This window comes from Haliotis rufescens, unplaced genomic scaffold (genome assembly GCF_023055435.1).
Source record: "Haliotis rufescens isolate VD_foot unplaced genomic scaffold, xgHalRufe1.0.p SCAF_2, whole genome shotgun sequence".
Lineage (NCBI taxonomy): Eukaryota > Metazoa > Mollusca > Gastropoda > Lepetellida > Haliotidae > Haliotis > Haliotis rufescens.
Genome location: NW_025963890.1, coordinates 19,307,129 through 19,333,586, shown reverse-complemented (window position 1 = coordinate 19,333,586; position 26,458 = coordinate 19,307,129). Strand labels below are relative to the sequence as shown.

At 37.1% G+C, this 26,458-nt stretch overlaps 1 protein-coding gene across 1 annotated transcript; it reads right to left on the bottom strand.

Annotated features, from left to right (window-relative positions):
- Positions 1 to 795: 795 nt before the first annotated feature.
- LOC124138809 (cubilin-like) lies at positions 796 to 25,628 on the bottom strand. Its single transcript, XM_046505681.2, has 12 exons — positions 25,410 to 25,628; positions 17,290 to 18,156; positions 17,049 to 17,158; positions 16,311 to 16,575; positions 15,896 to 16,084; positions 15,374 to 15,550; positions 13,462 to 13,571; positions 13,028 to 13,128; positions 9,296 to 9,458; positions 7,169 to 7,305; positions 2,638 to 3,156; positions 796 to 1,133 (listed from the first exon to the last, which is right to left on the bottom strand). The coding sequence occupies exons 1-12, from the start codon at positions 25,483 to 25,485 to the stop codon at positions 1,064 to 1,066; spliced, it is 2,784 nt and encodes a 927-aa protein (XP_046361637.1). The 5' UTR covers positions 25,486 to 25,628; the 3' UTR covers positions 796 to 1,063.
- Positions 25,629 to 26,458: the final 830 nt, after the last annotated feature.

Sequence of the window (26,458 nt, the reverse complement as noted above, 5' to 3'; positions counted from 1 at the left end):
ACGTGTCAGACACTTTACATTTACTCGGGAAAACCATCACTTGGATCCCTAAGATGTCACGTTATGAAACTCCCATGTACACTTCCATCCAGTATATAACAGTATCAGGTACATATGTACAAAAAGCAGAAGCACTGTACCTCCAAAGCATGATGCTGTTTTCATATATACAGAACAAACAAAAGTTGTGAATATTTGTGGGGATATGTTTTCGTAATGAAGACTGAGTGTTTTTAAATGAGTACGTTATATAAATATTTCATTGTCTCAAATTCTTTTTGTTCAGTATAGTTCACCGTGCTACATATGATCTGTTCACACATTGTACGTGTATTTGATAAAGACTATTCAACGATTTCATTTGTGATAGTCTAATTTGTTCGATGTTGCTGCAAAATAAAACCTGGACAACTGTCATTGTAGTGCCGGCAAAATACTCCTTCATACTCATGTTAACCAATAAGATGGAGACAATAAGTAAAATATTACTCCATTTTTGATAGTGATATTGATATGTTTCTTACAATTTTCATAAAAATGTATTCATAAGTAATGTTTGTTGTATCTTAATAATATAGATATCTCTCTCAAGATCTGATTAGTTTTTAATTAGTAATTAATATTGAAGTTTCACTTTGTCAGATTGTGCAACAGTTATTCAATAAAAGGATAGTGCTCCATAGGCAACATGCGTCGGAACCATTCCGTCAGTTCCAGAATAGTGATTCAAAATGTCACTTGGTGTCATATAAAATCATAAAATCAGAAACATCAAATCATCACATAAAAAGAACATACATAAAATGATATTTTATTCTTCTCTAAATCTACAGTATTTTACAATATAAAACAACGTACTCCAAACTCTCTCCACATTCACACCAACGGGAACATACACAATGTTGTGACAAAACAATAAAAATAAGTATTCATAATGCAACACTTCGCATGCTGACGACCACATGTAATAAGCATAAGCTGTAGATTATACAACATGTCCCGGAAGCTATTGTCATTTCGTTTTTATGTACCAATCCGTACTTTCACACCGACAATCCGTGGTTCACAAGTTGGTGCTCAAGTCTGAATTATCTCCCTTGTCGCTGTTGCAGGAATCTGAAGAGCTGTCCTTTCTGTCAATAAAAAAGACCATTCGGTTTCTCATGGATAGTCATTGTATTCATGTAAGTATATACGTGCCATATATATCTCGTTTGGTTCATTACATTAGTACACCAAAGATCCTGTCGTCAAAGCGCCGCAATTAGATTTATGCAGAGTTGCGTCTCTTAGAAATGCTAGGATCCTCTTGTCGTTTGGTTCGATTCCCCGATTTGCTTTATTTCGATCAAAACGGCAAATTTCTACGTTGGTTGACTTTGGCCTCCCTGCAACATCAACCTGACACGCCGAGATATTACTGAAAAACTGTTGAAAGCAGCCAAACACCCAACTCGTTTCTAATTTACTTATTATTTAACTCCCCTTCATGCGATTCCAAACGGGAATGATTCTCAATTGCTACCCTCGAAATAATGCGTTATTATGTCTGTGGTTGACATAAGCGAATTTCTAATAAACGTCATCTCGTCTTTTGTCCCATATAATATTATAACTGAGCATAATTTGCGTTAACTTGGTATAAATCATTTACTGAATGTATGACATTTGAGGTTAATATCATTTCCTTATCATGGCATAATGGACGTCAGGGTCTTCGCACGACAAAGAGAACCCTGATTGACCGGAGAGGGTGAGTGAGCGGGGTTGTTTTTGCAGTATTCCATCAAATTTATAGCGGGGGATACCAGAAATGGGCTTCACATACTGTTGCCATATGGGGAATCAAACATGTGCCTTCGGTCGTGGACTGTCACTGTCCTGTTTGAACGGAATGCATCTAATGTAGAATGAATTCGCCATAATGTCACCTTGTAGAACATAATCACTCTCCCTTCATGTGTTGATTACATGAAGCTGACACAATTAAATTTTTTGATTACATATTGATGTTACATATTATTTTCTAAAAGGTAATTACTAAAATACACTCTACAGTTTATTTGACAGTTTATGTTGAATTAAACCATTCGCGCATGCAACTACCTCCCATCCTTCGAATTACCCAGTATACCTTTCACGACTTTGTGTAGATTTAGAGGTAATTAATGTATTTTCAGATTTGCTGGTGTTTTTGTGTAATTAATTTGGAACCGACGGCCCCAGCAACTCTGAAAACACATAATTTTGTCGATATTGTAAAATACAAACGTTTGCAGTAATGTTCCGTAGGTCACAGCAACCTGGCTGGTAGAATGTGAAACAAACCAAATCAAAGTTTTTTTCTGGTAAATGTTGCTCAACTTTGATATATTATTAATGTGGTATACATTTCGCCAGACCGAATGGCACATTCTTTCCAAATTTGGGAATTGAGAAAAAACGGATACTTTTCAAGCAAAGTTTTCCATATGCAGTGAAGATGTCTGGATCGAATCCCACTTAACATTTTTCAACCAATCAAACTGCAGCAAACACTCCCATCCCTTTTCACAACGATGAATCGATCGGTCACATTAAGATAATTTTATACTGGATATTATTTCCATATAAACATCCGTCAACCTAAAAGTTTACCGTGTTTGGTTGTCCGCGTCCAAAGATATCGTATTGTCAGCATCCTTTACTTCAGCTTCCTGGGTTTCAACAGTTTTGATTTCCGTCTTCGACGTCGAAGCTCCCAGTGTTGGATCCTGTTCCGTTTTAATTTCGATCGATGGCGTTGTAGTTTTAATGTCAACCTCATTGTCTTCATTATCGGTTTGTGGTTCAACGTCAACGGCCTTCTCTCTGACGTCTGAATCGCTGGTTTCTTTACCATTTTCCTTTGGTTTGTGATCCTTTTTCTTGTCGGCAGATTTAGTCTTTCCCTGTTCCTCGTCGTCGACGTAAGCGGGGTTCATACAGCCGTGGATGCCGGCTTGGGGACGTCTCTGAAGCGTAGAGGCTTCAGTATCTACCCAACCGTTTCCGTTGTTTTTTTCATTGTCGACAATAAACGAGGTTATTCGTATGTTTCCGTCATCTTTCCCTACCTCCACCTCGTCACACATTGATGCAGACGATGTATTTCCACCGTAGCTTCCAGCTCGTTGCCTGAAAAGACATTTAAGTATTGAGTGAGTGAGTGAGTATGGTTTTACGCCGCTTTTAGCAATATTCCAGCAATATCACGGCGGGGGACACCAGAAATGGGCTTCACACAATGTACCCACGTCGGGAATCGAACCCGGGTCTTCGGCGTCACAAGCGAACGATTTAACCACTAGGCTACCCGACCGCCCCTTTAAGTATTGTATATAACAACGAAGTCATAACTAATTTTGCAAAGCCAGAGAGACTGCAGTAAGTCTAAAAAACCAGCTCGATTTGTTTAAAGATAATGAATATAAAACGTCAACGCCAGAGAATAATCAGATTCAAATGGGTGTTAAAGTAAAAATATTGGTGAAAAATAATTGGCGCAGATAATGATACATGTATTTTTAATTGTCAGGATACCAAATTACGATGGCATTAGTGTTCTCGGGGACGTCATGTAGAAATGGACAAGTATTTGAGGTAACGAAAACAATAGCATACATAGAAAAGACAAAATACGAATACCTCAGCAAATACGTAATTTGTTGTATTGGGACAAAGATAGTGAAAATATATTACTGCTGAAGATAAATGAAATACGAAAATGTGTGTTTTCATTCAAATCAGGCATCAATTTCGAGTGAAATAGAAAACATATACTCACTTGATAAACTAGCTACAAATATGTCACACAGCAATATAAATGTTGTTGTTTTGGGAAAGAGGTAGAGAAAAAGTCTAACTGTCATCCTAAATATAGTGCGTACACATGTGTTTTCATTAAAAATAAGGCATCAAATTCGAATGGAAGTGAAAATATATACTCATTTGACAGACTAAATACAAAACACAGATCAGCAACTATAAATGCTGTTGTATTGTGACAAAGGCAGAGAAAATATATTTCTTTATACAAAGTGAAATGTGCAAAATAAGGCATCGGTTTTAAGTGAAATAGAGAATATATACTCATATAACAGACCTGTCCAAAATCACTGCAAATGTAAATGTTGCATTATTTGGACAAAGGAAAAGACAAACTCACTGCTAATTGCTTCAATTAATTTCAACGTGCACATTTTCACACGTTTGAAACTGCAGCACGTATCGCGTTGAAGCCTCTAGGTTTCAATTTTCATACAATCGTTTTATCCAAATAAACCGCGTGGTATTTGAGTTTTAAAAACACACGTTCGAAAAACGCAAAGTTCAACAAACAAGTATGAAACATTTGTTTTCAACATATTTTACCACTGAAACGTAGGTCCAGCCGACCTTGATGTTCACATTTTACCAAACATAACCTCCTAATTCTTGCCTGCATGTTATTTCCCAAGACAAATGCACGAACATTTGATGTTTCGCGTGAAGAGTATTCCTCGCAGTGTTTAAATTTGACATTTAACGAAAGGCCCTGCTTCAAAACTTGACAAAGGGAGGTCTTCAAATGCAAATATGTTTTCTCCCGCTGTCTTCTTGAATAAAAACGTCAAACATTTTATTGTATCATTTTAAGCCAGTATTTTCAACCTAAACCGTGAAAGTAATTAAGAAAACATGTCTTGCATAGCAAGGAGGTGATAAGTGCAGTAAAAGGTATTTATCGATGGCCACAAAGTTTTCAAATATTGAATCTGAGGGAAAGAAGACGGCTGTACAACTATAGCGTCTCGCATGGACTCCAAATAGTCAAATATGTCGTGTTTATCCCAGCTGTTTGCTCAGAATCACCTAAGCCCCGTCCTTAAGACCATCATATGCTGCATTCTCTCACGGATCCTTGACTCCGGCCTTGCAAGTCGCTCAAACCCGATATTAAATCTTTGTACGGGCACCGCTTAGCGGCCCACGATGCAGTGTTGACACTGGTCGACAGAGATACGACGTCAACCATTTCCTACACTTTTTATGCATGAGAATGCAGGGAATCTTCTTTTTATAACGTTCTCGTTTAGGATACATGCATCGCTCTGAAGTTCTGTACCTTGTACTAGAGGTAGTAGCAAATACTCCCGAGAAACGTGCGAAGGTTACGTTGCACTGACTACATTCCTTATGATGATGTTATTGCTACTATTTAGCAGGATTATATCATATAAGAATCGTGTTAGATATTTTTATCTGTGTAAGATCAGATAAAATATGTATCTTTTTATAAACGCGTTGTGTTTATATTGTTTTGTTGACGCACGTAGCAGGTAGCATTGACTTAAGTGGGATTTGGTTTTAAGGTTAATATAAGTTCTTTATACTTGCAATGCATATTATCGTGTGTAACAGTGCTTGTTGTAATTGTTTTGTTTCACTCCACATTCACCACTATTGCAGCTATGTTCCAGCGGCTTGTAAATAATTGGAGTATTGACGAGACAAATCAGGTTTTGATAACATCATAAGAAAAGAATGGTGTCTATTTCTATCCCGGGACAGTTTTGATGAACGAAGGATTTGATAACCATTATGGTTATTGATAACATACTTGTATCACGGGATTCATTTATTTTACTATCTGTATAGTCAGTTGTCATACAAGTGCGTTCTTCATATACACTAAAACATGTCATATGTAGCGTTGTAGTGTGAATGCTATCAAGCGGTTGTGTTTTTCATATTTTTCATATTGCGAGTTGTTGTAGCACTTCGATAAGACAAGTTTTACGTTATTATTTACTGCTCTTTATATGTCTTTATTGTTATGCAGAAATCAGTGGGGTGATTTTGTGATTGTATTAAGGGCCATGTAAGCAATACCAAAAATACCCATGGTTACTCGAAGATCCATACAGCTGCAAAATTCAATATAATGTCTTACAATTCCACAGGGCATGTATGATTTTGTACTTTTGTATTCACATATGTTTTACATGTTGTTGTTTTTCTTGACTTATATGCAGCACAACCTCTGCACTTGTACACAGTAGAGTGAGTGAGTATGGTTTGACGCCGCTTTTAGCAATATTTCAGCATTATCACGGCTGGGAATATCAGAAATGGGCTTCACACATTGTACCCGTGTCGGGAATCGAACCCGGGTCTTCGGCGTGACCACTAGGCTACCCGACCGCCCCTATACACAGTAGAACTCATTCAACATTATCATATCGTTTTTAGTTTCATCAAAATCATTAAATGCACTATCGTTTGACTGGATTTCTGGTCCACAACTTTATTGTCTGGTTTGTTGTTCGCATGTACTGCTGTGTGGCGTCAGGGAAAAAACACTTATTTTTATATAAATTGTGTGTCTGGCGGGTACTACCGGTAGGGCAGTAAATGCTTACTCTTTTCCCGAACACCTGGTGTCATCACTGATTTTCACTGATCCATTCTGGACGGGATAAGGACCTCTTTGCACGTACAAAACACAACCTTATAGGGTAGTGGCTGATTGTAACGACATGCGCCTGGGCCTTTTTACATACACAAAACACAACCGTTGTCGGGTAGTGGCGGATTGTAACGACAAGCGCCTGGGCCTTTTTACATACACAAAACACAGCCGTTGTCGGGTAGTGGCGGATTGTAACGACAAGCGCCTGGGCCTTTTTACATACACAAAACACAGCCGTTGTCGGGTAGTGGCGGATTGTAACGACAAGCGCCTGGGCCTTTTTACATACACAAAACACAGCCGTTGTCGGGTAGTGGCGGATTGTAATGGCATGCGCCTAGACCTCTTTGCACCTACAAAACGCTTTTAAGGCTAGGAGGTCATGAAACATTTAGAGTTAAACCACATACTATTAAATATGTGAGTTGTTCCCTATGTACACTGGTGAATATCAATAACAACTGACAACTGTTATGTTGCAGTGGTCACGTTTTAGACACCCCCTAATACTATGGCAGAACATCTCTTTCCATTCAATACAGTAAATATGATCTATTCTCTAACAAGCTACTATTATGGCACGTGCAAATATATCGTGAATTCAACCAAAATAAATATGATAATTAAGAAAAGGTTTATTAAACATATACATGACCTACGCGATGTACCCATGACTTTATCTATAAAAATACTTACTTCTTTCTCTCTTTCACCAGAGAGTATATGACCATTGCAAAGAACACCACAATAAGCAGAATGACCACCACGATGACCCCGATTAGCCACTCGGGTAACCTCGACTCTTCCCCTCCTTCTGCACCACCAGGACCATGCTGAAGACGACAGAGCACATTGAAGGTTTGACGGAAAACATTGATAGGAAGGGATAACGGAAAAACATTGATAGGAAGGGTTGACGGAAAACATTGATAGGAAGGGCTAACAGAACACGTTGATTTGAAGGCGTAACAGCGTAGCACATGGATAGGAAAGACTAACGAACGTTAACACACGCACGAGTAAGAACAGAACACACGGGTAGGAGAGGCTAACGGACCACATTGATAAAAAGGGCAAACGAAACGCATTGATAAGAAGGGCTAACGGAACAAATTGATGTAAGGGGCTAACGAAACACAATGATGCGAAGGTTTAACGGGGGAAAATGGATAGGAAAGGCTAACGGAACGCATTGATCAGAAGGGATGACTATGACACTGCCTTACACGTTGCAGTTTATACGTATGTGAATGTATTGATGTGTTTGAGGGCAACCGATGACGCTTAAAGACATAAAATATATACAATTGACCCACAGAGCACATACTTCATTATGAAACGTTCTTAGCACTTATTAGTCACTGTGCATGAGTTAATCGGTACTAGTTATGAAATCTGCTTCGGGTATAAATATGAACAATTCACAGTACATGCAAATTCATAGCATAATTTTGCCGTGTCAACATCAAACATGACGCATCTGTTTCGAACACATTCCAACAATGTTTTAGCGTTAAGTTAGCACATCCTCTAATCAAATGCAACCCAATGGGAACAACATTCTTGATTTTATGGCTAAAAAAGTTGAACTAGTGTGATTGCGTCATAATGGGAACGATGTGATCAAAGGGATGATTCATACGAGTGCCACAACACAAGGTCGCACATGTTATTTAAGCAGAAAGATTAAATTGGACTGAAAATCAAATCTTTAGGACAACAACGGTTGTTTATTCCCACCGGGGAGAAATACAGTTATTGATTACAGCGTGTCTGGGATCTTAGGTCACCTTGCCACTTACTGGGGTCAAAGAGCGCCGAATCAACAAGGGTGATTGAAAATAACAATGGGAGAAATATGGCGGGTGTAATGTCGAAGTCAAGCTGGAACATTTCAATACGCACATGTGTGTCGCAGTTTATAGACAAAATAGAAATAAGATTACAGATAATATATATGTATGTCTTGGAAATTGAAAATACTTTATAGTCCACATCTTTCACATGAAAATGCAGAAGTTTACTTAATAATTATGTTACGTGCTGAAGACACCACCCAAACATGAACAACCCTCTAACCTAATCTGGAGACTGTAGGGGTTTTGTCTGATGCAATCGTTTAATGATTGTCATGCACGTATGAATTTATTAGTTACCTTAAGAACATGATTTATACAGAGGGATCAAGATGGAAAGAGTTTGTACTTAGGTCTTCGAGCAAAACACGGCACAGTACGACATAGCTGTTCTTATGTCACCGGAAAGCCATGCCTCTTAATAAGTAACATGGTAGTTAATGTGTAGGCCCAACAACATGCTGCAAAATGTTGCAAAATGCCTCTATTTCTATGGAAAAGCTTATTATTACCGATCTACATTCTGCTACGAGTCTTTATTCGTTTCATAGAATTAGGACTTACAAATTAGACAAAACAAATATTACGCCTTTCTGAACATAACATTTGCACGTTTAAGCGCCATGATCAAATGTAGACGCTTCAATGACCTGTCCGGCGCCAGTTTCAATACCATTATGGATATGGTAGCTTAAGACATTAAAAGCATTGTCATAAGTAAACAGCACATCAATCTCTTCACTCTATTTCAACTACCAAGTAAATATATTTGAGGCAAGGAGCTTTGTAGACATAATGATCGTGAAACTCATGAACTAGGTGCTAAATAACAAGGTTTGACCCATAGCCTAAATGCTTTGCTTTCTGAAGGATTTTCGCTTCGAAGGCAAAGAATGTGGGGATCTGAGCAAACGGTCGGAAATTCCCTTCAAATCCAATACATAATCCTGGAAACCAGATGTCCTACCTGAAGATCCAGAGTCTGCAGGTCAGAGTGAAAGAGTTTCTCTAGTTCCTCATAGTCCAGAGAGTCCATGGCATAGTCTCCAGCAAGAGCTGTTCGTACAAGCACTTCCACAACCAACTGGTCACCTTCGTTTGTCAGTGAGGTGACTTCCACGTCCTCTGTCCTGAAACACACACATCAAACTGGGACCATGACATCACTCGATCTCTGTGACGTCACGTCAGACATATTTGACCACGTGAAGATAACCAAACAGAGCATGTTTGTCATCCGAACCAGAGGCTTTGCTAAATTTGTCTACGCCTAATGTTAGACGGTTGACAGTATTTGATAATATCAATCTTTAAATGATGAGAGTACTTCTTTACACTTTTTTGATATATCAAACAGGTTGATTTGTAGCGTAGTTTAGTATTTGCGGAAATGTTCGAAGGTATTTTTTGACATTCTTCCCGATTTGAGAGTAAATGTTAAACGGGGAACGTGGCTAGTCCGTACTACCGTGAGAAGTTGCAGAGACTGTCAACCTTGCGCCCCTGTGAATGTCCGGAGCCACATAGAGAACATACTTCGACTGTCCCGCTTAAAGCCCCGGACAAATACAAGCCAAGCGCCTGTCGGGGAAAAACTCACCCGAACTAGAAACAACTCCCTTTACACGTATTTCGATTCAAAATTTTAACTGGAAATGTTCATTTGAGTAGGGAATATAATTCAATATTATCAAAGCGAAGATCATTTTCTACAAACTGACAATTCCCGGACACTTTTTATTAGTAAAAAATAAAAGTTCAGTTATCTGTTATAAAACCCCCCGATATTTTACTTTTATTTTATGAACAAAAATAAACGTTTTGAAACCTTGAAAGGCGATTCATCGGATGTATTTACTATAATCCGGGAGGCTAAAGAATGTCTGTGTGTGAGTTTCTTCCCAAAATGGGATAAAAAAAAGCCTGACCGATCCCACTGAAAAGAGGTAGAAGAAGTGCCAATACCTTTTTGTTCGTGCCTGGCACGATACTAACATCTATTGATGGATATTTGCAAACATGAGTAAGACTAATCAACAAAAGACAGACATGTAAATAGCATATATATTTCAGTCACTTACATGCACCTCAACAAAGGAAGGTCATTACTGATGTTATTTTACAACTCCTTTCACATTCTACAACTCATTAGTTGCTGTGATCACTTGCGGTAAAAGACCAAAATAGCCCCGAAACATTTACTGTGCCTATATGAATGGTTTCATTAAAGACAATGTAAAGATTGATATAGACATGGAAATGAGTTAAGCACCACCTATTTTGTGTTCATATATATTCAACTTCAATATCTATTGTAAAAACATCATTCATATGACACTGAACTCATTTTGGCAGATGTCTAACATACCACCGATATTAGACTAACATATAGTCACTGAATTAAAGTGCAAGGTTAAATAAACATAATTATATATAGGGACCCTCGATTATTAAGCACACTCAAGACTCCTAATTTCAGAGCTGAGAATGGGATGAGTGTAGCCTGATAGAGAAGGGGGTATATGTGGAATGGGGGTGAATGTTTTATTAAATATATGATCAGGAGCTGTAAGAGAGACTACAATAGATGCCTGTTGAAAAGTTGGTACAAGAGCACTGTATGTTTCAGGAAGCAACTGAAAGGGATGTCAATTACTAGTTACTATTACCATTGAAACGAAGTCATAAGATAACTAATTTTGTTTTATATATTTCAAAATGAGTACGCACTTTGTAATTAGGAACATAATATCTTCCGTCAAAAATTTGATACCGGATGTAAGTAAAATTTTGGCTATTTTATGTGGAAATATAAAGCAAGTGATGCTTTAACATTTTCCCCGGTGTATGGAAACGAATGGGCTGGTGGTATTCAAAATTGAATTTCAAAGACAAAATAAAACAGGTTACAATTTTTTGATAAAGTGCGAAAGAAAAATATTAGTTATGAGATACGATTTTCTAACCATGACATGTTTATGCAACAAGAGAAGTTACCGGTACATGTTCATTAAATGTACTTAACCAAATATCAATAGTAAATCAAGAATAGCAAATGTGAGAAAGATTACTTCGAAACCATGAGGATATATACTAGTATGTTAATGATAACGATGGCACCTCCCTATTCTGTAGAGCAACTTAAATGACTTCTTGTCAGGCGGATATAATAAACAACGGTGGATTCTGCAATTCGAATATATTGAGCGATATTTTGAGTTAATCAAGTTCAAAGTAATGAGGTTTTACTGTAAATGTATGTCATTCCACTGTATTCTGATCATAGTAATGACACACATTCGACTCCTGTTATGTTAACTTAATTTCAATTCTAATATGATGTTGACACGACTTTGTCCTTGCCATATCATTGACTTTAAACTTATTCGAGCGATATATCGAGTTCTTAGGTAATGTGGTTTCACTGTAAATAGATGGCATTCACCTTTCGCTCTTGTCATTTTTCTGACATTTTAACTCTTGTTATGTTCTTTGACTTTAAACATTTCTGACAATAAGGTCCAAGCTTATAAGCCTAAGTTAAATTAAACTCGACAAAAAGTGATGCTTTCAGTTATTATTTATGACATAATTAAAAGTGCAAGTTTTGTCGTGTCCTTAGGGGAATGCTAAAAACAATGCCATGAACTGCCTTTGTAAACATGCTGAAGCTAATGGAATGTTTGTTATGAATCGATGCTGCGGAAGAAAGTTGAAAAAATTGCTGAACAAACTAACGTCCAAATAGAATTCAATTACATCCACCAACTGAACGGACAAGAACATCTCCTTATCTAACAGTAATAAGCATTCTGTCACCTCAACATGGCATGTCTTTAATGACATACTTTTAATGAATGTTTGACGTAAACTACAAAAACACGGGTTTCATTGTTCTGAGGACAGTTCGACATTCAATTCATATTGTAAGCACGTGAGTACCAATATGATTTGACATTATTTCAATTCAGAAGCTATATTATTTGTTACCTTCAGCTTTATCAATTGTTTCTGAATAATAATGCAAAAGATAGCTTCATTGTTAGGAATCCGAATCAGATCATTCCATCATGGTGTGTCAAAAAATATAAGAAACATTATCCTTAAAATAATTATAATTCAGAAGAATGACACTATATATTATCTGTTTTATACTTTTTTATATAGTCTTTGAATAAAGCATATGTCTCATGTTTAAACATTGTATTTAACTTCATTTCATTGACATAGATTCAAAATAGATTTTTAATTTGGTATAAAGGGACTCATATGGAAACACAAGCCTGTTCATAGCAATTTTGCGTCACTACAGATTTAGGCATGCAATGGATGGCATAGACTGCACACTGCATCAATTGTGTCGATGATGCAAATAATGTTTGTTTGCTTTGTTTTTGTTTAACGACGCATTCCAGCTGTATGATGGTGGCCTGCGAGTAGGCGAGTCTGGACCAGACTGACCAGTGATTGATATTATGAGAAACGCCTCACGCCGTCGTGGTACGATGACACCTAATCAATAAAGTCACCTAACCTGACCAACTGATACGTTAAGTCCCCTGATCAATTCTGACATGGAATCCCCCCCTGGGGCACATTAGCCAAACCATGTTGGTATACATTTGGCACTTATTACTTTCTTCACTCCTACAAGCAGTGCCAACAAAAATGTTACGGAACTGGTTTAATGATTTCTCACCTGAGAGGTTTGTCACTTTCTTTGCAGGATGGGTTCGCTTGACATCTTTCATTGACTACCCTCGTTAATTCAGTTCGGAACTGAGTAAGTCGGGATTCAAACTGTTGGTTAAAAAACGAACGATGTTATTGTGTATGTAACATTTGGGTCAGGTAAATTGACAATAATGTGTTACAAACATTGAGTGAGTGAGTGAAAGAATAATTGGTTTGATTTGTTTAAAGCCAACTCATTGTGGTAGGAAAGTTTAAAATGACGAAGATACTTTACGTTTCCCGCTTGTTTCTCACACGGTGTTAATCACATTCTCTTACTCACTGCCATTGGGACAACTAAGCAACCTTTTTTGCTCCTCCTTTCCTGCTGTTCCGCACTATACATATTGCTAAAAAGTATTATGCCTCTTGATTATGCATAGATATATCCATCCATACCTGTTCTTTTTGCACACCAGTAAGTCTAAAGATGAGGACATCTTTTCGTGGAACTTGGTCTAACTTGTAGTTATCCTCAATCCTGACGCCCCTTGGTGTTGTGGGTTGTTCTACAAGAACATTTGATAATTATGTCAATACTCGTCTCGTCTAAATCGAATTCATTAGCGGCCAATGAGTGAATAATTTAGTTTATTTAACGCATCGATGAAATGCTTCACAATTGCGAATGAAGACCTGTGTCGAAGGAGAAGGCACTTACACGGTAACTTATAACTGGTATAACGGATTTATTGTTACATGTCTCAACGTATGACACGACGTCCCTGTGTATAAACATGTCGTCTATACGTATAACACATACATATATCAATATATCACACAACCGTCATTGTGTGGGTCAAATCCTGTACATGGTGTTATTCATTAATGTACAAAATGTAAAATGTAAAAAATCTCGGTAAATTGTTTTCCTAGTATCTTTTCCAAAAATAAACGTTTCTAAGGATACGGCATGTGTATTCTGCATGTGATTCATAAGAGACGTTTACATAAAATCTTCTTTTTTTTCAAAACTTTCAAATTCATACAATACATTTTGCCAATCGATTTTCTCTTTTGCTAACCATATTATTGCCCGTAGATATCGATATATACTCTCGACCTTTGAACATTAGTACGTTATTTGAAGAGAGATATCTGCTGGTGAGAGCAAATGTCACAGAACGGGGACGACCAATAACGGTAACACCAATCTACAGAAAACGCCAGTACGAATAGGAATTTTACTGCGTGGGTGATTAAGAGTACTAGAAGAAGACATCTCTCATACTCAGGAGCGATTACTGAAAAAGATGGAGTTATTAAAACAACGGCGGTAACTGGAACTGGGGGAATGTAAAGAACGTATATTCCGTCCGTGTTGTAACACTTGCCCCAACATGACAATATCAACTCGCTGAACCATTCACCATCAACATCGTCACGTTCGGTTTTAATGATAAAGAAGCTTGTTATGCCAGCGTTCCAGTATACTCTGTCGTAGGTGATCACGTTTCATATAAAAAAGTGTGATACAAAATATATATACAGGAAGTATATTAATTCTTAAGATTATGAGCTAGACAACCACTACCTTTATGTGGACAACAGACCACCACATAATCCAAGGTGATGTGAAGTAGTGTCAACGCTATTGGGATATAAAAATGTAACACGGTACGGTGTTCCCTTGGGTTCATGTGAAATTACTGATTGTGATCCCGCCACGCCCATCGTCAGCAAAACACTAGGTCATTTGAATAATATTACATAAAGAAAAGAAAAGGGTTTTTGTGTTGTGGGCATTTGAACAAATTACAGTGTGACAAATAATCACATCTGCACTCCGTGTGTTTCCAATAGTATATGCAATGTAAAATATGCATAACATTGATTAAATATGACTTTAAAATAGCATTTGCAATAATTTTATCATCATTGGGTGAGTTTGTCTCCGGATTATGTACTCTAGTTTTAAACATTAAATTGGGTTCTAGCTGTACTTGTATATTTGTTAAAGCTATTAATTCATTTAATATGCAAATATGACAATATAAACAAAACATGTATATACACGTATACAGAGATAATTTTTTTAATAAAAATATTAATTCTTAAGTATTTTCCGGGTTATTTTCAAAATCTGATGACAAACTCTAAACGTTTCTATCACCAATACGTATGTATTTTTTGTGCTCAGTTAATTGTATATACAGAATGTGCAAATATGACAAGAGAGATGACATATCTGTACACACGTATACAAAAAGAGGATAAAGATGTTCATTCGTAAACGAACAAATAAATGGGTTTATAATATTACACATATGAACAAAAGACATTCAAGAACATGCAAGATTGATACACTTACCATCAAGATCCTTCTCAAAGACACTGAAGGAGATATTAAATCCCCTGTATCCATCACCCCCCATCAGATGATCTGACGTGAAGTGCAACCAAGCATTACTGGCCTTCACAGTCAATGTGAAGGACCGGGTGATGTTCCCAGTGTAGGTAGTGAATGGACCATCGAAAACTTCTTTACCTTCAAAGTGGGAATATGAAACACTGTGTCAACTCTTGAGTAAAAGCACACTCTCATGAAACAAATTATACGTGAATATTTCGTTTCCAAGGTGCGAAAAACTAGTACCACTAGTAGGACATGGAATGCAGTATGAAGATTTATATACTGTATGAGTGAGGACTGGAACCCGGATCTTTGACATTATGAACACAATTTTCGACCGTCCTTCTATCTTCTATCGTCCTTAATCAGGTTATTGTGTTTATTAGAATATGTAAAGGGATTTCATATTTTGTTGATGCATGCGTTAAAGTTTCTGCGTTGTAGTAGTAAACAATTGCGATTTCGATGTTTTCAACAAACCTTGACCAACAAGAACGAAATCGCGGCCATCTTGGATCCTGAGGTCGTGAAAGGTCATATTTATGTAGGACCCAGGTTGGCCAGCGATGGTCCAGGTACACTCGCTGTTAATGGGGTAGGGTTTCGGATAGTTGACTGAAGTGATGGCACCACTTTCAGAGTCGAACACATTGCTTGTATTGCAGATAGCTAACAATATAAAGTGAAAACGCTGATTAACAATATCATTTCTAATTGACACAAAATATCACGGTTCCGTATGGTTTTACTGAAACACGTTACTTTGTATACAATATCACTACTACTAATAAAACAATTATCCGAATGTGGATTATCATTAAATATAAGAACTATACATATGTTCCATTGCTTCATTATCACAACATTATGTGGAATGCAAAAAACCTTAACAAACCTCTTGGAATAATCTTGTAACGGATAAAGAAACCCTTAGCAGTTATTGTGTCATCTGAGTAGAAGTTTATCCACAAGGAGTTGGCGGGGACTATGGTCTCCCTCTCATGAACAAGATCGCCAAAGAGAGTAAGGAGCCTGCTAGTTGGAGCCTTAGCTAGGAGGCCCACACCAATTCGGACTTGGTCGTATACTTCAGTTTTGAAACCCATGATGCTCATCTGGATAACAGAGTGGGCCGGGGCAGCGATGTACCAGGTACATTCCTGAAAGGACAGAAATTACTTTAATTTCATGCAACAATATTCACAAATATTATGAATATGTGGCAACACACGAAAGGATGAAAGGAAATTCGAATTTAGTAGCATTTGTAATTATGTGAAGCTGTTAACTAACTTTTCCTTTTTCCCGATCATCTTTATCAGTTCGATATGTTTTAGTTCGTCATGTACGTAGAAAAGGGAAATGGTTCCTCTCTCACAGTAACATGTAAGTGTAAAATGTTACGTAACATTTCTAATTGTTTTAATTTACCTTATGTTCGCACGCTGTACCTTAACTGATAAGCCATCTCCGAATATAACTGACACCAAGGTACATCTTCAGTTCTAAGTATCTGACGTTCAGCATTTGTAAGGTTAATACTATTAACCGTTCAACTGTAAAGCGATTAGCAATTGGTTAGTTTTAACCGACGGTTCGTGATATCCGACTTCGTTATATCCGGTCTCTTTACCTCGTTAGTGGAGTAATTCCTGTCGGGGTATCCGGGAGACGAGACGTTGCCCTCCATGTCGACCAAAAGACCGCCACAAGTTGTATTGTCAGATACAGGGAATGTGCTGTCTGAAATAATTACGGATTCAAATATTAGATTTTGCTACATAGGCTGTTAATAGCATTTCTTTATTATACAATATCAACACAAAGTGGACACAAGAATGAAACCGGATGAACAGGTACAAAGGTATACATACTTTCATTTGTTTCCTCAAACTCAAGAGACACTTGCGTAAATCCATCCTTTTGCCTTGACTTAAGTGTCAGCCACAACTCTGTTCCCTTTACAATTATATCCGCTGGCAGTTTGGTCCCCGTGATAAGCCTCGTAGCTTTATTTCTGGCCATACCTACTGCAAGTTCCAGATACTCGGATCCTAATTCCAGTTCCAACTTTCTAAAATGGAGTTTTATATTTGGTCCGACGGGGGTTCGAACTCTCCATTTACATGTCAACACCTCCGATGAATTTGCTCTGGGTAGATTGTCCGGAAAGATAATCTCCCCTGACGTCCTTGACACATCATAAACGCAATCAGTGAACTTAGGTGAAGATGTGGAAAGATCCTGAGAGATCCCTCCCGATGAGCCTAAGGTGGAATCAGCGTAATGGGTTTCTGCAACCGTTGTCTGGCTAACGGTACTGGTATCTACATTTGGTGTTACAGACTCATATTGTGTACTAGATTCAGATATAACATGACTTGAATGAGAATTAAAATGCCGCGTTTCAGAATATGCTGTTTTGGGTTCTGAATTAGTAGTTTCCCGCCATTCCTCTTCATTGGTACTATAAAAGGGGTGTGGATCAGTGTTAGATGATTTACTATCATCACTATAATAGTCGTATTGGTAGTGCTCAGTTGTACCAGAATCTGCATAACTACCTAGACTAGAGTCAGAATTCTGTGTACTACTGTCACTGGATTCATACACGTCGTTTGTTTTCTGAAAGAAAGTCCATTCAATCAGAGGTGAGTCCGTGAATCTCCTTTCCAGGTGCTGTCCGGTTGACCATGTCTCGCTGAACTGGTCCATCGAGGTACCCGGGGGCCTTTGTTCAGCTGAAAGGATCATCATCATCATCATCATCATCATCATCATCATAATCATCATCATCAATTGCCTCAAAAGACAGGCAAATATCTTTAGACTTTGGCTATATTGCACTTGTATAAACTATTGTCCCTTCAACATATGATTCACACGTAAAACCTGCAAAGAGTAAGGCAAGGCAAGCTGTGCTCATATATCTTAACAGGCACATAAAATGTGGATTTGGCTCTAAGGTCCCGTTGGCATTTGTTGAAAGAAAATGAAAATGTGAAGTTCTACTCTGGGGCTTATTGGTTCCTTAAAAATTATCAAGTCACATAAACCGAATCGTGTTTCTCGTCACTTGGGATGGAAGGAAGAATTTAATTTTTATTTCTATTCCCAAATACTCAAAACCAAATTCATAGTTGTACTAAACAAACCTTCAAGGCTTCAAAGCAACAACATTTCCTGACTTGATCATGAACGACATAACTCGTGAGGCCAGAATTTAAGGAAGAAGTTCAAATTCGGAATTAAAAGTAACCCTAAAAGCGAGGAACCGGAACAGAATTTAGCTTGGATTTTTTTTAAAAAATACTTTAGGGTCGGGCCGGTTTTTATGGGCGGTCGGTGATGAGAAAAGATATAAAAAATGTAGCTCAATACTTTCCCCGTGGAAACAGAATAGTGTGTACATGTATGTACTATAGTTGAGGTTTTTCTTTGTTAAGGTAATTGTTTTTAACGTGATTTTGGTACTGTGTCTTTCTCAGTGGATCACATCTTTTCACATGTAGATTTTGTAATGGCGCTGCGCATCTGTTTTACACCTTGCAGATGTAAGTCAGACATGGTCGAGTTTAATTCTTCCAATACGTTACAGACATTTCTAACCCAATGATGATTATGTTTTAGTTTAACCCATCCTGTGAATGCTACCGTTAAGCCATGGCTACAACAACATTTGTAGGCGACAAAAGAAAAATAATTATGTCAAAACACTTGAATTTTTAACTTTGCACAACACTATCCCACACGACAAGGAAAAACGGCATTCCATGATCCCTGGGGCACGTGGCCCTAAACGTGGCAACTATAGAATTCCTGCTCGGATTGGCGAAAACAAAGGGATGTGGCCAAGATGTTTAATTCAAGGTTCAGGTATATCATTAATTAATGGTCAAATAGCCAATTCCCTTGCATTGATTGAACTACAAAAAGAGACAAGTGTAGGAAGTAACAGAGGCCAATGAAACCGTCTCATCTGTTTCATATTTATGATATATGCAATCAGATTAAGTTACAAATATACTATCCACAAGGCTATATCGAGCAATATCTTTCTACGAAGATTTAATAGAGGGTCATATGACTCCTGTTCAAAAGTTATTTGATCAAGGTTACAACATTCAAGGCCTCATGTCCAAATTCGACGCATCAGTGACAAAATGATATCTGATGCAAATCCCTGTTTTGACTTGTGCCATATGTTCCATGTTTATTCAGGTGAATTGTCCACTAAACCTTTACATGTGTTTATGACTCACACAGATGGAGCAGAATACGCTCATCTTTCGCGAAAACCTTGTATCATCACTATTTGTTAGTGATTCATAAACCCGTACTTATGATATAGTCGTACAAAGGTCTCTCCTTTTAGGAGAGACTTCTTATGATAATGGAAAGAGTTTTTTCGCGTTATTTATCTATATCAACATGATGTTCTCTTACCGGATGATAGCACAAGTGTATCCCTGAATCGTCGTTAGAAATAACAAGTTGTTATCCAAATACGATCGTGTCTTCGAGAAACATTCATTTCTACAATTAATACCTTTTTACTGTTTAGGGTGAATGTAATACAGTAACTGCTTGGCAAAACTATTATTGCTTGACACAAAGCATTTTATTTATTCTTTGCTAAAGAAAAGTGTAACCAGTATTGTTGCTTGACATGTGGGGTTTGTAAATACAGAATAGTAAATAGTGATCATTATTGTGGTGATTTCCTCATTCCGCTAAGAAACTAAACATATCGCGGAACACACTGAGTGTTATCTTTAAACTATAATAACAAAACGTGTAAAATTTCATAACTCGGTATATGAATATAGCAATTTATTTAGCAGCAGAATGAAAATTTCAATTAGTAAATACATGGTTCCGAATTAAAAAAATATATATAACTTTAAATCAGAAAACGTATTTAAACTCTTGGTACATCATGTAGAGAAACATAAAGAGATTTTAATTTTTACATACATGGACCTATGTTGACTGGACACGTGGCTCAAATAGGTCAAACATGATTAAACTTTGGTGAAGTAAAAACCAAGAAAGAAACCGTTAAGTTTTTAAATTTCGAAAGCACATAACATGTTCTAGTGCATGAAAACAACGGACATATTTACAATGTCCCATGAGTGACGGCGGTGCACACACTTATCGACCCACCGGTTAATCTCTTGACATTACAGCGAAGAGTTGCTCCATTCTCACCAACATCCATAGGGATTTTACATATTTCCCTTTTGCTTCAACAAACACGAATCTTTTTTATTAGCGTAATTTGTTGAGAAATAGCGTTTGATCGCTGATCCTCGCATTGGTAAATAAACACATCTGCGAGAAGTAGCAAAGTCTTCTTTGAATCAAACGCCGAGTCGCCGGTTGGAAATTGCGACCAGGTGAGCAAAAATACAGGAGGCCTTCGTCTTGCCTGATCAATGTCATGAACGACCGAAGCGACCCATAAATACTCACTTGAATAGGAGTTGGCTTTATCATTATTTGTTTGTAATTTAATCAGTATAAAACGAATGTGAGTAAAACGTTGATTTATAAATTTTACATGCGAGTGTGCATATGGTTTTATCGATAAGACGACTGTATGATGATCATATATACATGATAATTGAAGTGGCTAGTTTATCGAGCATATTAGTGTGTTTCTGTGTCGTTTACTGGTATATCATTTCTCAGGGATAACAATTGTGATTAGAGAATATTTTTCGGCTGACATATGAAAGCAAGGGCAAGCAGTGTACAATACTGCCTGCCTAACGTGTCCTTAACAATGTTCAAAAAATGGTTATAAGTCAGAACTACCCACACAACAGCATGATGTACTCATGTTTAATGAGTACTCAACAACAAAATTCATTGTTGAATAATTTAGCTCTATTTTGAAGTAGTTTTGTGTCATGTTTGTCAAATGTCACATGGATAACAATAAAAATATTGTGTTATGAAAATAGATACGCAACGTTGAAAAGAAGCATTAAATGATATGATCATTTATCTTCAATTTCATAACTAAAGTATATAGCTGAATGTGAGATGTACCAACTGCTGTCCACTTAATCTTAGCTGCCCCATACATCTACGTTCTTGTGACACTGCATACGTAACCTTAACGTAACAAAACATTGAAGTAACACTGGCGTTACAGGCGTATCAGGCATAACACACAGTTTAAGCATGCCATTGTTCACATTGTCCCCCAATACGTAACGTGCACTGACGGATGTTGTAGCATTGAGAAGGAGGTGAGGCGAGGTGACCTGGTTCAACGTCGCTTTCAAGATATAAGTTATATATTGACGTTCATGCACGTGTGTGTGTGTGCGTGTGCGTGTGCGTGTGCGTGTGCGTCCAGACTAATGCTGGTTATATTGTGCTAACTCACTGAGATTTCATACCGCAGTTTAACATGGATACCCCTTTCAGTATACTGACTCCGAGCCTACCAGTTCGTGTTCCATCCCCTTAACGCCGCGCATCAGGCATCTTGTGGTATGACGCGACCGGGGGATCGAACCACCGACTTTACGCTCTCCCGGTAGACGCCCATGGATGCGGTCTTTGAGGAGGAAGATGAATTGTACGGAATACCACTATCATTTAGCAATATTCTGTCTTCATAACAAACATAACGGCTGTCGTTTCCATGTATCTTATGTATGCAGATTGGTGTCAATATTAAAGCTATATTATTCTTCCCATTAAGCAATTGACCATAATATAAACTGCATGTCTTGGATCGGCCTCGTTGGTCCCGAAACTGTCGATGGTGCCAAGCACTTCAAGTTAACGATGTACCATTCTGCTTATTAGTTCTTTAGTAAAATAGGGGCGGTCGGGAAGTATAGTGGTAAAAGCGTTCGCTCGTCACGCCGAAGACCCTGGTTCGATTCCTGACATGGGTACAATGTGTGAAGTTCATTTCTGGTGTCGTGATATTGCTGAAATATTGCTAAAAGCGGTGTAAAACCATACTCACTCACTCACTTTAGTAACATACCTTCCTGTTTTCTTTCAAAAATATATTAATATGTGTAAACCTACCATTATAACATCAATTATGTTACTATTGTAAAATGAATGTGAGTATGTTCTGCAATTTGACTTTTCACTCACTATGATTACTCTTCATAGACAAGTATCCTTTTTCCTCAATCCCAAATCTGAATAAACATACACACTGTGAGAGATACAGGCATTACTTACAACACACATATAATATACCTCACAAAGCATATAACTCTACGCTTTCTCATACTTCTGACGACTTATCAGAGGTGTCACTTTCAAGTATAAGCTACAACCCTAAATGTGTGTTTTCCAGGATAATCGGCGTCTGATAGCAGGTAAATAAGAAAACAAAAGAAATTACTTTTCAGGCTTAACATTTCAATAGGAATATACCGTTGTTGCGTAAAAGTAAGCGTTGCGTCGTTTGACCTTCTTGTGATATTTGCTATGGGCGTTAGACTGCATGCCTCTGGTAATGGGAAAAACGACGTATTTCCTTTGTTAAAGACAAGAGAAAACATACGTTTTCTCGCGTATTTGTTATTTTCTGTATTTGTGCTTTGACAATTAAAGCAATTAATTTCCTTCTCTCAGTTCTATTATTTTGGAGTATTTATTATAATTAGGAGAAACGTTTCGTTGTAGGTTCTAACAGCGTTATCAAGCAAGTACTTGAAAACGGTGTTAGAACCTACACCGAAACGTCGCTCCTAATTGTAATAGTGACTTAAAATTTTAACTCACTCACTCACCTAATTGTAATAAAGAAGTTGTTCATCTATATATCTTATCCTTACCTAATTACGTTCCTGTTTATTTCACGATTCATATAATTGAATCACTATTGCTTTTTATGAACAGACTTTTATATATTGGTGTATGTACATGAAATTGAGCATTATGTATCATAATTTTAAATACTTGTGCATGCACATGAAATTGAACATTAAGTATTATACAATCATATAGAGGTATACGGACATGAAATTGAATATTATAAATTATACGTTTATTCAATGGTAACTGTACATGTAAGTGACCATTGTGTATTAAACTTTTATTCAGCGGTGTATGCTCATGGCATTGAACAGTTTGTATTATACTTTTAAATATTGGTGCAAGTAAATGTAATGGAACATTATGTATTATACTTTTATACAGTCGTGTACTAGTATGTACATGGAATTGTACAGTATATAGCATTCATGTACTTTTATATACTGAACTGTATGCAAATGGATTTGAACATTATGTATTATACTATTATATAGTGGTGTTTATGTATGTACATTGAACTAAACTATATGTATTTTACCTTCATATACCAGTGTATGTACATGAAATGTAATATTATGTATTATATATATTACTATACGAGCATATCTGTCATACTGAATTTACGAAACGACTGTCAGAATTATTGTTTCTTCCAAGCGAGAGCGAGGGTAATACATGCATTCTTACACGACTTTCGTAAAATCAGTATGACACACATGCGTGTGTAATTTCTTTATTAACAATTATTTCTTTATCCGCTCGAGCCCTTTTTAACCTTTTAGAAAAAAATGCATTGATCACGTCTAATTAAACCACAAATGTCGAATGACGTCAATCATTTTCAGCTATGACGAAGTTTCTAGTGTGACGTTATTCCAAACTTTTGATTCCAAAAACATTTGAATGACGTCAACAATGATGATGTAAACAATTCACTAGTGCGTTAGAAATGACATTTGCACTCGTGCACCTACGATTTTTATGAACTCGGTTATCTCTAACCCTATGAGTAATAAAGTTTTATACAATCATTGGTGTATGTACATATAATTGAACATTATGTATAATACAATGGTGTATGTACATATAATTGAACATTATGTATAATACAATGGTGTATGTACATATAATTGAACATTATGCATTATATTTTGATATAGTGGTTTATGTACATGGAATTGAACAGTGTGTATTATACTTTTATATACTAGTGTATGTAAATAGAATTGAACATTGTGTAACATAAGATACAGCACAAAATGGATGCTATCATCATAAGTACATTTTTCTTCCGGCATTCAATCTTATTATCAAATTGAACCATGTGTTAACATTTAAAAGCTTTATAAAGCAACAAAGGCACAGAGTATGACATCGTGCCTCTCATTAGCTCCATCTCCTTAAACTGCATTTACAGGATTACCACAAACTATCGTCACCGAGGCAAGATATTAAACACAAGTACTTCAGAGAACATTTGTCACTCGTCCAAAAGCATCTTCGAATGAACAATTTGTAAAGCATTTTGAAAATATTTGCTTCACATTTGTTACCTCAGCAGATTATGAACACGTTACATTGTTGACCATGTCATATACACTGTATACCTCAGCTAACGTTCTTTGGGTTTAAATAAGAATATGCAGAGGCTTAATATTGAAAACTAAAGAATGACCAATTCATCGGTCATAGTTTATGCTTGTAAAGGAACTAAGATATATCCTAGAGTCTATATGATCTGAGCGTGACTACATACTGGATCGATACATTTTACACGTCTTTGTGGGATAAAAAGGAATTGAAATGTAACTTTCACAGGGGCCAGCACGCAAATTAAACATAAGCTCTCATGTACAAATATGTACATTTCAGAATGTCGATGTTTTCAATTAGAAAAACGTTTTGTTGTAGAGTCAATGCTGACTGGCAGATATAGAAGAAATGTCCAACTATATATCGACAAAAATAGTATAAAACACATACTGTACGAATACCGTTGTAATCAGCAGTTATTCATAATTTGGAAGGGTCTTTAGATGTATGTTATGAAATAAAATAGATGAACTTACCCAATAACATTTGAACAGAGGATTGTATTTTTCTCTGCTGCTTATCATTATGATGGATATGCACATAGTATACATTGCACAACATTAAACCGTATGCTAACATTACAAAGAAATCTTACCTGTAGTAAAACTATCAGTTGATATATATCCAGGTATTGTGAAACTTATTACAGCTATTATTGCCGCCATTGCCATCTTTGTGTAATGCCGAACTCTCGGATAAATGGCTCCAACTATTCGTCCCCGTTTAATATTTCTCTGTCTTTGGCGTTCGGTCTTTAGTCAACTTGGCATGGAGGTCCCCACGGTACGGTACTGGCTGTCAAACTGTCAAATGGTTCCTCCTCGAAGTCTAAACACTTCATATTTGTCCGAATGTCGATTTGAGATTAGCGGCGGATATCCGCCATTTCGTTGGCTAGGGAGGATTTCTCAAACGATTGACAAAGATTATCCGCCTTTTTCAGACATTTGGCGATCAGAGGGTCTCTGTACTTTCCCGAAAGTGCGCGAGACGAAGGGGATCAATGTATTTAGGCATGGTTAGGATTGCAGGGAGTTCTTCTGTCACTCACTTAATCCTGACAAACTGGCATCCTCGCCTTACACTCGCAATTATTTGGTCAACAGTTTGGGTTTTTCAAGCAGGAACTCCTGGTATTCTTTGGAGCTCAAATTAGGTTTGCTCTGCGTGCAAATAAACCTTTTCTCTCAAACATAGATTCTGAATAAGTTAATTCTAAACACCAATAGAACACAATTTTCCTCTTATGAATGCCATACTCCCCGCATCGTGGCTATCATATATGAGAATTCCATGTGGATCAATGGTGGGTTCGAAGGAACAAATCAAAGCCTATGTGAAAAAACATAGAGCATATAATAAGAAACACTAAGAGCATCTGTAGGTCCACCTTCTCCCAAAATAACAACAAATGGACCCATTGTTTCGGGTAAGGGCTTGTCGATGTGGTTCTAAAGGCTTGGTATTGTATAATTAGCTTTGGGGATTCTAGATGAAATATGTGGAACTTAACGTTGGCGTGCTAGTCGACAAATTAGACAACAACTATGGTACATACGCCCATTTAAATAAAAGTTGGAAAGGTTTTTCTCGCTTTCAAGTTTGTAGAGAGGTCTTGTGGTATCCCTCAAACACGGACTGGGA